The 14,393-nt window shown below is 41.3% G+C and overlaps 1 protein-coding gene across 2 annotated transcripts in view; it reads right to left on the bottom strand.

The window, feature by feature from the left end:
• Efa6 (Exchange factor for Arf 6) overlaps window positions 1–14,393 on the bottom strand; it is a 150,892-nt gene that overhangs the window by 36,936 nt on the left and 99,563 nt on the right. For both annotated transcript variants that reach the window (XM_019053409.2, XM_019053424.2), the window contains exon 2: window positions 1,100–1,166. In XM_019053409.2, coding sequence (XP_018908954.2) covers window positions 1,100–1,166 — 67 coding nt within the window. The remainder of the gene's footprint in view (window positions 1–1,099; window positions 1,167–14,393) is intronic.

Here is a 14,393-nt window from a genome sequence, read left to right as displayed (position 1 = left end):
CAGCCCGGGGAACACAGCTTCCGACCCCCCCCCCCTCCCCTAAACCTCCCTCGCAGCCAAGAAGCTTCTCTCCCTGTGACGCGACGTCCAACTTTCGCCGTTATCGACGTTCGCCGCTTCGCGGTCGTGAGTTTATGACGGATACAACAAAGGCGAAGTATTTTGACGGCAAAAGTTTTTCGAGGCGTAAATCACTGGCTGTCGATGTTGCCCCATTTGAGGCTATGGTAAAGAATCGATTATTGAGGTGCTCCATGCGTGCTCTGATAATCGATTCTTTCCCATAGGTTGAAATAGCAGATCAATCGATTGACCGCAAAGCACGCCACGCCACTGCAGCGATATAGGTTGAGAGCGAAGCTCCGCTGGTTCACACGACACCTGGCGTTGAGTCATAGAGGTAAATGCAATGGACCACTAGACAGACTTTAAACATTCTTGACATGGAGAACAAATGGAGGAAGAATAGCATTGCCGAAATACACGGAGAAAAAAACTTCCTGCGTGGGACCCGAAGTTGAGGTCATATGGATCTCTGAAGTTTTCGGATCACGTATCTAAAAACTTGAGGTCCAGCTGCCGAAATTCGGGTCAGACATCGAGGACCTTCGGTACGTACCGGAGTACTTCAGATATGTGACCCGAATTCTCCGGTATATATCGAAGTACTTCAGATGTCTGACCCGAACTTCGGCAGCTGGGCCTCAAGTTTTTAGATGCGTGATCCGAAAACTTCAGAGATCCATATGACCTCAACTTCGGGTCCCACGCACGAAGTTCTTTTCTTCACCCGCCATCACTTTGATGAAAACTCATTTTACGGGAATCGCAAAAACGTTAAGTTCGCACCGTCGTTTTGCGGAGGCTTAGCATGCAATCGATCCATCATAGGATCTTGAATGATCGGAACAGTGGCGTGGCGTGAATTGCGATGTATCGATTGTTACGTCATTTAAAACTATGCTAAAGAATCGATTATTAAGGTGTTCGCTGCGAACACCCTGTTTATCGATCCTTTTCCATAGGTTTAAATTGCATAACAATCGATAGATCGCAAAGCGCGCCACGCCACTGGATCGGAAGCGGGGACTCCACTCACCTTCTTTCGTGTTGTATCGTTTAACGTCAGTCTCGTTCACTTTCAGGATCACGTCACCGGCTTCCACCTGTAATCAACAAATTGAGGAAATTAACCTGACTTCCAAGAGCTAATAATGATGGATACCCAGCAAAAAGCCGGAGAAGACATCGTATCGTTGAGATACGTCGCTTGAAAAATGAGGGGGATGTTCGATTATCGATTGACGATCGATTAGCCGGCGCCTTTCGATTATCGATCAGGATACGCAATCGATTACTTCGATCTCGATCCGTTGAACAAAATTAATCGAGATTGATAAAGCTTCTCCAAAAAAAAAAAAAAAAAAAAAATTAACTTGAGGTAACCATTGAGAGTTTATCTCTCATATGAATTGGACGAATTGAACCAAAATCAGTCAAACTGCATCAGCTGACTTATTGAAATCAATGTACAAAGAAGACGAAGAGAAAATGGAGCTATTCAGTGGCGGGGCGTGCTTTGCGATATATCGATTGATCTGCCATTTGAAAATATGGAAAAAGATCGATATACAGGGTGTTCGCAATGATTAGCTTAGTAATCGATTCTTCAGGATACCTTCGAATGGGGAAACATCGATAATCGATTAATCATGCCACGTCACAGGAGCGATTCTGCTGGTGGAGGGGTGTGACAGGAGTGAACAGAGGAGTTGAGTAATAGACTAGCTATCGGCAAACCACAAGGGACCCTATTGGCCCATAATTTTCCCGTTTGAGCCAAAGAGATTGCTCCTTTTTCTTTTGGTCTATTGCTTTGCCCATCAGTGTCAATAATCGGTTAGCAGATGTTCCGTAATTTCTTCTCGTATTATATTTGCCTTGAAATTTTGTGAATATATCCTTCATAATTCAGGGGAAATTCACAGACATTTTCAAGACGTTCCGTCGTTCAGTTTCCGTTGAGAAAATAAACCTCAAGAGGTGATCAGGCAGCGTGAAATATACAGTTCGAATGATTTTGATTGAATCCGTCCGATTACACTTCCGTTTCAAAATCGATTGATTGATTTGTCAACTGCGAGTAATTGAGGGAATCTCTTTTCAAAACTAGGCGAGATACCGATTACGATTAATCGGTTCGTTGGATAATCGAATATCCCTGAGATGAGCTCCGTTATCGGATCGAGTGGAGGAGGAGCGACGAAGTTGCCAGATTGTGTGGGTAACCCTGGATATTTTACGTTTCGTTAAGTGGGGAGACGTGATGAATTTTCAGCACAATCTGGCAACAATGGAGCGACTGACAACCCCTCCGGAGCTTCAGAAAACTTGCTTCCCGAAATGGATCGAGGTGAGGAATCATCAATCATGATTCATTTTCGACGTCTGTTTCCAGGGAGACAGGGACTAAAATACCGAGGAAAAACTAAAATTAAGACGAAAAATTTGCTCGGCTTCATCACAGTGTCCACAGACCTCAGAAAAATTCAATGGTCGCACTTCATTGATCTACGATGAGCTCCCAACGTGCATCGGTGATAGGAAAAATTTCAGCGGAAAATTTGGCAAAAAGAGGGGGGGGGGCGTGATTGAGATATTTCTATGTATCCTTTTATAAAATCATCAATCCTGCAAGGGTGAAAACGAACAAGGGAGAGGAAAGGCTGGCAAGAGGGGAAAAATTCCACTCGGTTTCTGGGATTGATACCCGAATAAAAGCGATATTTAAGAAATTCGCTTGAAATATTTTAAGTGTTTTAATGATATTTCCTGACATTTCGTTACCAAAATTTCAAATTTGTCTTGTTCCTCTTTTGCTTTCAGGCAGTCTCGTCACACACATACCCTCACAGGGGGGTCACAAGAGGGGGGGGGGGGGTCCTCATAGAGGGTCACAACCCTCTATCATTTCCAAAACATCCATAACATTTAAAAACTTCCCATTCAAAAATTAATCTTCGACTCAGTCGTGCAGAAACTTCCCGATTACGCTACTGCTCTGGTTTTGTAACGATCCTCCGGGAGAACAAGAACAAAAGCAGGGGAGCCCCGTCAGAAATACGGCATTACGGCATTCCAGCGGTAAAAAGTCCAATTTTTCTAATCTTCAGAGAGAAGCGATCATGAATTTTGGTAAAAATTAAGAGGTAGGTTGATTGACTTAGGGAGAAGGCTTGGAACTTTCTGCACTCATGCTTTAAATGGCGCAAGCGATCAAGTTCCGCTCGAAAAAGAAGATGCATGTGAGGTCAGACGTCAGAAATTGAGCGAGCGGCTTGAGTTTTAACTCGGAGCCGGATGATAAATTACTGGAGAAGCCGCTGGACCATTCCATCCTCTCTCATTCGTATAAGCAAACGCTTTCGTTGTGTAAACGTGCGATGCTTACGTGGGTCCTATGTGAGCTCAAAATCGGAGCGGTCGAGGAAATGCTTTCACTCAGCACTAACCGGCCTAACGAATGGACGGCAATAACGAGGAGAATACCACCTGCGTTTAAACTGCGTCCGTAACTTACGTAACGCTGGTATTGCGGATTTTCGACACCGGCGTAACCCCTCTGCAACGCTCGGTAACGCTGAGCTGGACAGCAACCCTGTCAAAATGTTTTAACGTTCGATCCGGCGAGTTTCACCCCCGCGCCTGCTCCTCTCCAACACTTTTAAAAAAGACCGCAGAATTGTAATTGATTGGCATTTAGAGGGCATATATATCGTTGAGAAATGAAAAAATAAAACGAAAAATTATACTGAGGTTACTGAACGGAGAGCAAGATAGAGAAATTGAAATTTCTCGAATATTTATTAAAAAGTTGGGTAAAATTGTACATGCGAAAGAAAAGAAAAAATAGTGACTTGATGCAACGAAAGCAACAATTCCAATTTCTCGCTAATATCTTGTACTGAAGCACTACAGCGTGATGCTAATTTCGGAAGGTTGAAACAAAATTTAAAAAAATTAGGAAAATCGCTAAAATCTGTGCAAATGATAAACTGATCGATCGACTTAAGGTCCGTCCTCGAAAAAGCAATGCATCGATCTCAATTCCTGGGAGAGTTTTCAGTGCAGTTCTAAGTATGGGTGAATAATTCGTGTGCAAGCGTGGGTTTCTCCGTCGAAAAAGTTTCTCGGGAGTATCAGTAAGTTTCACCCGGGAGAGTAGCCCACCTCAACCCCCCCCCCCCCATCCTTCAGGAGCATTCCGTAATTTACGGATAGCCCCCTCCCTAAGCGGGAGCTGCACATCACGCACCGTGAGACCTGTAGGGATGATTCAATCATCGATTAATGATCGATTGATCGATACCCATCGATAGTCGATTAGTGATCAAATACTTTAACCTCGATTGATGGTAAATACTAATCGAAATTAAAAGCTTTTTAAAAAATAAAAAAATTGAATAAAATTCATGACATCTAAGCTGAAAAACACTTTATAATGCTGATCTGGTATGAATTATCCTTTCGGTTAGTGATAATTTAACAAATAAGAGGGTAAATTCCGATTTATCGAGGTGATCAATTGTCGAAACCGGGCAGGATACAGCGATTAATCGATCGAAGAAGGAAACCGGCGCCTAATCGATATACACGCTTCACGATGGTCCGTGGTCGTATCGAAGCGCTTAAAGATAGCGAATTTGATCGGCGGTGAATCTATTTTTAAAGAGGTCGATGCGTATTCCGAGCGGACTGTTGAGACTTGTATCCTCTATTTTTAATGCGACAGGGAGATTTACTTATTCCTTCATTCATTATTAACGCTCACCACACCGGGAGCGGCGGAGGACGTCAATGACGTCACGATGAGAGGGTGCAACGCCCGCCCGATCTGGAGAAACATATATTTCGGAAACCCCGCACTAACAATCGGTTGAGTTCGGAGGTCAACGTGTTGCGGGTACAAAAATTGAGCCAGAGTTGAAGAGAAGAATAGAGAGGAGTTTAAACTGAAATCATTGAAATGATTACTTAAAGTGAAACATAGAAAATAGTGGCCAGGGTGTCTATTAAAACAATCTGGGCAAAAATCAGTACTTTTACAATGCTTTTTCAGTACATTCCCAAGAAATTCAGTACTTTTTCAATTGACGAAAATCGAAAATTTCCAAAAATTAAACTTCCTCGCCCAAGTTAAGACGAAAATGACAAAAAATGACAAAAATTCCGGACCTCCTGCAGAATTTCCGCACTTTTCCAATGCTTCCGGACCGCACTTCAAAAATCAGTACTATTCCCGGGCCTTTCGGGAATTCCGGACTTGTGGACACCCTGGTTGCATTGTCGTACCTCATCACCTCATACTGCGCTAAATTGAGAAATAATTGTATCATGAAAATGTTGTGCTTGCTTCTTAACATAAATTATGGTAATATTTCATGGCATCAATATAATGACACATATTTGTGGCTCACAGACCCAGCAGAAAAAGTAAAAAGACAGAACTTTAAAAGTCTATCATCGCAGAATAAACCCAAAATGCTCTCCGCTTTTCCGAGTATACTCCCTGGAAGTCCCTGTAATTTTTCCCACAGAGGAAATTGCGTTTCCTGGCTCTTCCCGTTTTACCGGTGGCTACGACCCTTCCAATGTATGGGGTTGCCACTTCCTTCAGGATTTCGTGAATTTTTCATACTTATTCAAGACTTTTTAATCATATGGGCTTAATAATGTTCAAAATGTATTCTTCCCACTTGAAGAAGGAAATATTCCGGAGTCAACTTCAGAATTCCTATATATCGACGGTGAAACTACCAAACCACGTATCTCGGTTTGCGACGTCGCAGACTTCCTGTCATACTTTATTTTTTAAATGAAAAACTACTTAACATCCAGTCTTGAAAATTTCTGTGATTTTTCCTCTTTCTGCGGAGAAAATTCCGTGAAAATTTCAAGGAATGTTATTGATTTGGTCTACTTCAAAAAAAATAAAATGTGAGCGTAGATTTTTAAACACTGCAAACGAGATACGTGGTTTGGTAGTTTCACCGTCGATATGTTTCCTCCGTTAGTAGAAACCCTGGATATTTTTCCGGTATTTTGTCCGGCGGTGGCAACCCTCCGAATTATTTAAAATACGACGTGAGGGATGTTTCTCCCGGCGTGACGTGCGCGGACGCGACATTTTTTCGGTGCATGGCTTTTAAGCCGCAGCTCATCCGCTGGAACGCGAGTTGATGGACTGGAATAAGTCACTTGTCCGTTTTATTGACTTTTCCTACTCCGGCGAGGAGCGACACATCTTCTTCGTCTTCGTCTCCGTGGGTCCCGGGCGACTGGCGCCTTCTGGACGGGCGAAAAACCCTCGCCGCTCGGTGGAACGGGTCGATCGGAAAAGCGGGACAAAATTTCAAAACTTCAAAAGCTCATAACTCCATTCATACGGAACTCTGCTGTTTCAGCGGTGGATCCATTGGTTCTCTCGTGACATTTTCTTTTCAAAGTACCCCATAAAATTTCAAATGTGACGAGTTGAACATCAAAATTTACAGTTTTAGTTGAAAATTTCATGTGCGACGTCTCTGATTAATCGGATCCGCTGTGCGCCGGCGGGACGAGGGATCGAGGATGGGGACAAATAATTCGGCCGCGGGTATCGCATCTCGCCGAAATGTGCTCCGCCGTTAACGGCCTCCCTTCGCGGTGGATTCGGTCCGTTGAAACTCGACTTTCCTCGTCCGTAAAGCGAAGATCGCTCCAATTGCGTTTCAGCGGCGTCCGTTCGATCGTGTGCCGTACTGCCACCGCGCTGAGGAAAAACGCCGAATCAACGTTCAGAAGTTGCCACATCTCCAGTGGCGTGGCGTGAATTGCGATGTATCGATTGTTATGTCATTTGGATTGCATTTTGCAAAAAGGAACCACTAGCATTGCAATGTTGCTAAGATCGTGCAACTTCTTTTGTCTTGGAGGAAAAACTCGATTATCCATTAATAGTTTCTATTTTGCTCGCTAAAAACTGTAAATTTAAGACAAAAATTACCATCTACATTTCATAGTTTTTCACGATTTCCGCAATTTTATTGCAAAAGATGAAGTTGCACAATCTTAGCATCATTGCAGTGCTAGTGGTTCCTTTTTGCAAAATGCAATCCATTTAAAACTATGCTAAAGAATCGATTATTAAGGTGTTCGCTGCGAACACCCCGTTCATCGATCCTTTCCCATAGGTTTAAATTGCATAACAATCGATATATCGCAAAGCGCGCCACGCCACTGCACATTTCGAATGTGATATTTGGACAGCGTTAAGCAGAGAGGAACCAAGCCACATCAGCTATTGCCAAATTTAATTGGGAAAGATTTTTAACATGAAAAACGGATGTGCGGATTTTTGTGCGGATTTCAGTGAATTTTCTACATCGCACGAAGCAAATTCCTCGACATTATCAAAGAAATTCGCGGGGACGTTCTCTTGTAAAAAATTAGTTGCCCAGTTAAATTTGGCAAAGGCTGGTGTGGCTGGGCCCCTTTCTGCTAAACCGCGTCCATTTCGTCTGATAGAGCATGAATTTTCTAGAAGGGCTTCCACTTTTTTCGTAGAAATTTTCAAAAGATTTTAATGGGTCGGCTGCGCTGGTCGCAGAAACGTGATTCGATGCTTGAATCTTGTAGATTCGCTAAAAATATTAAAAATTGTCCGAACAGCAACTTCTTACTTTCAATATTAACCGAGACATCGCGCTTTAAAAAATTCGGTTTATGACGTCATCCCCCGCAGGTATGCATACCATGATCTCTTCCACCTTGGATTCATCAACCGGTGATGCACACATTTGCACTGGTTACTCAACGTGAAATTCAAATGAAAGCAAGGTGGAAGAAACCAAGGGTGTCACTACTGCGGTGGGTGACGTCACAAACCCAATTTTTCAAAGCGCGATATCTCGGTTGGTATAATGGTATTGAACGTGGAAAATTGCTTTTTGGACAGATTTTATTACTTTTAGCTGATTTGCATGAATCGAGCATCAAAGCACGATACCGTGACCAGCGCAACTGACCCAATGCAATTTAATCCAACATATCTGAAAATTTTAAGGGAAAACTTGCTAGTTTTTTTCCAAAAATAGTGTATCATCTAAGGAAATATGGCAACGTTCATATGTTCGTACGGCGTTATTCCTTGGCGCAGCTAGCATGGGCATTCCGTGGGCGGCGAAAACTGTTCTCGGGGTAATAAAGGCACCGTCCCCCAAAAATTGTGAGGTTAGCTCGATGCTTACTGAGCTGATACGATCGGCATATGAATTGTTGGATTCACTTTTCTTTTCTCTTCCTCTCCTTATTCTTCTTCTTTTCCTCCTGCTTCTCCTCCTCCTTCTTCTCCATCTTCCAAGAATCATGAAACTTTAAATTTGACGTAACTACTCAAACCCTTCTTGGTAAAATCCTTGTTCACCTTCGATACGTCAAAATCCGATTTTTTGACTCAACTCGACGAAAATAGTTCTTTGGAAAATTTTACCTCCCCGCGCTATACTGTGCCGTACGCACGGTGAGGTTAACATGAATAGCATCAGTGCTGGTGATATATGAAAATATCGATTATTGTTTTATTATAGTAAGTAAAATTGATTGATTAAATGATTAGTGCGTTCTGTGACTTCGTTAGTTTTTCGCTAGGAACTAGGATACACGTAATCTCAACATCAAAAACATTCAATGACCAGTGCCTGAATTATAGAACGTGGTTACCTTAATCGATGAGTCCATATATCTTGGCAATGGTGCCTCCACACGGAAGTTTGAGATATTTTCCTTAATTCTTCAAAAGCTGAGGTGGATTTTACTAATGGACGCATTCAAATCAAAAGGAATTATCTCCGTTGTTGTGGCGTAGCCCTGTCATGCATGTATTCTTTTATGGGTGCCAGGGCCCAATCAACGATGCAAATGGTTCTTTTTGATTTTTATAGGTCCAGTCCAGGGGCTTTGAGTACCCCGAAAACCCTGAACCAAAAAGAGCGGCATGGTGATGGACATAGAAATTGGACTACATTTTGCGATAATTAGTAACTGCAATTTCTAGCTCATTTTAGAGACATTATAGCTCATTTTTGAGTCTTGGTCTCGCAATAACAGCGTAGCGACGCGACGGCTCGTTTATATTTTTAATTTATTTTCCGGTTGAAAATGAAATTGTAACTATTTTGAAACGTTCCGGATTTTGTTTATCCTTTGTTCTTTTTTTTTTGCAGCCTTTTTCCCAAATTAAATTGTTCTTTTATTTAGAGACAACGTAGGTACCCTTAGTTTCCCTGTTCACAGAATTGTTTCTACAGATGATCCAGAAATTGTGGTTCCTAATTGCAAAAGGTGGCCCAATTCTGCTTCATGCTCTTCCTCGCAAAGCTCGGAGTGCTTAGGGTGTTCGATGGTTCGGAAGAAATTTGTTACTTAGCAGCTTGGAACAACACGTTCATGTTCAAGTCGCTCGCTCATTGAACGACGGAGGAAACGATGCGACATCGTGAGCACCTTTTCCTGACCCGATTTTATTCGCGCCGACCGACTAAACATGAAAGGATCCAGATAATCCGCATGCCCCACTTTTTACGGAAACCTGACTTCCAACGAGCATATATGAACGTGTTTATGTTAAAAGGAGCTATGAGCATAGGGTTTGTGTGCAACATAGGTCCTTTTAGCATAAATGCGTCCATATAATTATCTGGTGGAAGGAGCAGCCATTGTTTTTCCCTCGTGTTCTTCATTTCCTACCTGAATCGATAATTGTCATCGCATATCGTTGGCCAACACTGGAAAAAAAACCACATTGGATCTAGAGTCCAGACTCTTAAAAACATCGACAAGAAAGGATACTCTTGATTTGATCAGATTTAAGCTTAAATCAAGAACCAAGCCTCTTAATTTGAGCGGATTTCCTTTTGATTTAAGCTTAAATGTGATTGAATCAAGAGTCCTTTTTCTTGTCAATGTCTGCACTATAGATCCAATGTGGTTTTTTTTTCCAGTGAAAGTGCTGAACCACGCGTACGTTAAAGACGGTTCCTGTCATACTTCATGGTTTCCTTGAAGAACTAATCAATTTAATGCCTTGAAAACTTCCTTAATTTTTCTTCTCCATTAACAGAATATCCAACAGTAATTTCAAGTTCAACAGTTGGTTCGTTTTTCCTCGAAAAAATAAAAAAGCGGACATTTTGAAACACCGCCACGGAGATACGTGGTTTGGTACTTAACCCGTCGATATTTTATCAAGAAGAGAGCATGGCGCCGTCTTCACGTGAGCTCTGGAGGACATGGTGTTAAACAAATGGCAGGGCTCATTATACGATATGTATGTATGTATAGCCGCTTTTATAACGCTCTCTGGCGCTCTGCGGCACCTAGCCGCCAAAGTCCCCTATCCTCCCAAAGCCCCTCAGGGAGTCGGCAAAAGTAGCAAATTTAGCGTTACGTAATTCAGGGACGGCCCCGTACATACGTTTCACTTACCTTGCAATCAATCCACGGACTAACAATAATAATTACCGGGGGGTAAATACCTACAAAAAAAACGTTGCATTATGCCACGCGCTCCGGAAGTGGATCCGAAATGGTTTCTTCCACTTTGCGAAATTATCAGCTATGAAGATGCGCACATTTTCACTAAGTGCTCCACTCGCTATGATGGGTCCAACGTGCAAGAAACCATGGCGTGCACTTCTGCGGTAGATGACGTCATACCTCGTTCTTTCGTTGCTAACGTTTATGTTGGGAGGATGTAAAAACTTGGAGTTCGTCCAATTCTCATTATTTGTTGCTAATTGCTAATCTAATAGGAGGAATTATCGAAACAGGGATCGTTAACTTAACTGGCCCACGGTAAACGATAATTTCACCAGTGGCGAAGCTTGAATCATCGGCTTCAGATATTTTCCCATTTGGAGCTATGGCGAAGGATCGATTGAGAAGGTGTCACTTGCGAACACCCTGACGATCGATTGTTTTCCATATGTTTAAGTAGGAAGTAATCGATCCATCGCAAACCACGAAACGCCCCTGAATTCCCCTTTCTAACGAATGAATTTCCAAATAATTAAAAGAAAAGATTGTTCAATAGTGAAAAAACTACGCATGATCATCAGAGATTGACACGACGGATCGAAGAACTCAAGTTTAATCAATCGGAGATTCACCAGGGTGTCTACTAAAACAGGCTGGCCAAAAATCAGTACTTATACAATACTTTTTCAGTGCATTCCCAAGATTTTCAGTACCTCCTTAACAGAAAAATTCAGTGCTTTTTCAGTACCTCCATCTAGGAAAATTTGGAAAATTTCTAAAATTTGAACTTCTTGCTCAAATTGCGACAAAAATGCCAAAAAAAATGGAAAATATCTCGGACCTTCATGTAGAATTTCCGCACTTTACAGTACTTTCGAACCGCCCTTATAAAATCAGTACTATTTGGACATGAGTGGACACCCTGTTCACGTGAGTTAGCAACATTGGATTGCGCGCGTTCAAATGCATGCACAGTAATCGATATCTATCGAAAGAGTATGCCTCGCCTAAAATCGACCGTTTTAATGGATTTAAACACAGAAAAAACAGCGTTGCCAACTTGCGGGAATCGCCGCGGGCGCTCGAGTCGGACGGAAGCTTTTTAGAGCAGACGTGAGTACAAAAATGAATCAATTGCTTTCAAAAGGAAACAGGTCCGCTCCTCCACGAGTCTTAGTTAGCATGTCCATTTATGCGAGCCAAGGCTCATGCAAAAATGGACTTGTTCTCTTTTGAAAACAACCGATTCAAATATTCTCGGCCGCAGCGGAAATACTCTTGACACTCATGCAATCTCAGTATACCGTGACTTATGATTCAACACTCCGAATTGCCACAAGAACCGCGATTTGATTTTTATTTTACACTCCACCTTTGGATAGGAAGAAGCAAAGTGGATCGATCAATTCGAGAGGACGGGTCATGAATACTTCGAGGAATATTTAAGTTGGACCACATTTTGCAATTAGGAACTACAATTCCTGGCTCAGTTTAGAATCAACGTATGTGTCATTAGTTTTCCTAAGGGCATAAGTGTTTTTACAGATGAGCTAGAAGTTATGGTTCCGAATTGCAAAATGTAGTCCAATTAATCCTCGTTAAAACCGCACATGCTCGAAAAATGACTTATTTACAAAAATCGTTTCTTCGAGCGGACGCTTATGGTCTGAGTGAGGATAACGGAGAAATTTCTTTTCTGTTGAAGAAAATCACCTACCCAAGTCGGTCTACGTAAAACCTAGTGCACCTAAAATTAAAAGGAGCAAGTCCGGGAGCAGAAAATTTAGGAACAGAACTCCCAGAGTCCATGCCAAATAAGTTCACGCAATTTTAGACGATGACATTAAACCCGCCCTTTTGATTCTTGCATTTATTTTCCACGATAAACTAACGGCAGAAAATGTTTTGTCGCAGTCAGAAAGTGCGTAAACTTCTTAGGTGTGGACTCTACTAATTAAAGAACAAAATCTTGCAGTTCTTCTTGAAATGATTATCCCCCAAAAAACAAAAATAGATTTTTGTACAAAACTCGGCCCAATCCCAAAAAACTCTCTGATTATTATATTTTAAGAACAAATTATACCAAAATACCAAAAACATACGATAGCTCCGCCGTTTGAATTCATCATTTAAAAGTAGGTGATATCAAAACGGCCCAATTTCTCCCTTAATGCCAATGCAATATACATCGCAAAGCTTTTTCCTAAAATACCAAAATACCAAAAACATACGATAGCTCTGCCGTTTGAATTCATCATTTAAAAGTAGGTGATATCAAAACGGCCCAATTTCTCCCTTAATGCCAATGCAATATACATCGCAAAGCTTTTTCCTAAAAAAAATCAAATAACTAAAACGTAAAGTGGTCTAGGACACGTTTTGATCCATGCTTTAAAAGAAGTGATACGGCCCAACTTCCCTTAAATTTGCCCACCTCGGGGCAAAGTTCTTCGAAACTTTCCAATTCATCGCTGTAGAGACACCAACCATTACTTGACTTTTAGTATATCTCTTTGTTTAAAAATCAAAGACGTCCCTTTGAAAACTGTAATGATTTTTTTCTTTAAAGTTAAAAAACACAAATAATCGTCATAAAGTTGAAAAAAAATTGAAGGAAAAAAAAGGAATGGGCCGGCCGGCCGTACTTATGGGTAGCAGGTGACAGGGTGATTCTCGTCTTTCTCGCTACTTCTTTAGCCGTGTCTCGTCATCGAAAGCAGGATCAATTTTTCTGAGAGCATCACTCAATCATTTTCCAGTAGCTAAATTTGCAAGGAGTTTTCTTCATTCGGACGATACTAGTTCAGACGTAATGCCTCATGAGCATCTCAGCAGTCATGCTCTGATGACCTAGAACTAATTTTCCCAAATACCTACCTACAGCTTTCAAGCGATGTCTTTGTTCGTGACAGAGCGTCTGACAAACTGCCTACTGAAACTTGGCGTATTAATAGGCATGTGCCTCATCCTAGCGATACTTAAAATGGTTCTTTGCTAACAACTTAATGTTTGCAGGACTAGGTTTGTAACCCATACCAAAGTGTTGGTACGTAATAACGTATAAACTTGTTTTTGGTACGTGCCGGCCGGCCCATTCCTTTTTTTTCCTTCAATTTTTTTTCAACTTTATGACGATTATTTGTGTTTTTTAACTTTAAAGAAAAAAATCATTACAGTTTTCAAAGGGACGTCTTTGATTTTTAAACAAAGAGATATACTAAAAGTCAAGTAATGGTTGGTGTCTCTACAGCGATGAATTGGAAAGTTTCGAAGAACTTTGCCCCGAGGTGGGCAAATTTAAGGGAAGTTGGGCCGTATCACTTCTTTTAAAGCATGGATCAAAACGTGTCCTAGACCACTTTACGTTTTAGTTATTTGATTTTTTTTAGGAAAAAGCTTTGCGATGTATATTGCATTGGCATTAAGGGAGAAATTGGGCCGTTTTGATATCACCTACTTTTAAATGATGAATTCAAACGGCAGAGCTATCGTATGTTTTTGGTATTTTGGTATTTTAGGAAAAAGCTTTGCGATGTATATTGCATTGGCATTAAGGGAGAAATTGGGCCGTTTTGATATCACCTACTTTTAAATGATGAATTCAAACGGCGGAGCTATCGTATGTTTTTGGTATTTTGGTATAATTTGTTCTTAAAATATAATAATCAGAGAGTTTTTTGGGATTGGGCCGAGTTTTGTACAAAAATCTATTTTTGTTTTTTGGGGGAAGATATCATGTCTTTTTGGTATCAAGTCAGCGAGAAAAAAAAAAAAAAATATTTACAAAGAATTTCTTCAGCGAAGCATTAGTCTGTTTC

This window comes from Bemisia tabaci, chromosome 1 (genome assembly GCF_918797505.1).
Source record: "Bemisia tabaci chromosome 1, PGI_BMITA_v3".
In the NCBI taxonomy this organism is placed as follows: Eukaryota; Metazoa; Arthropoda; class Insecta; order Hemiptera; family Aleyrodidae; genus Bemisia; species Bemisia tabaci.
The sequence above is the reverse complement of the archived record's forward strand: the minus strand, read 5'-3'. Positions and strand labels throughout refer to the sequence as shown.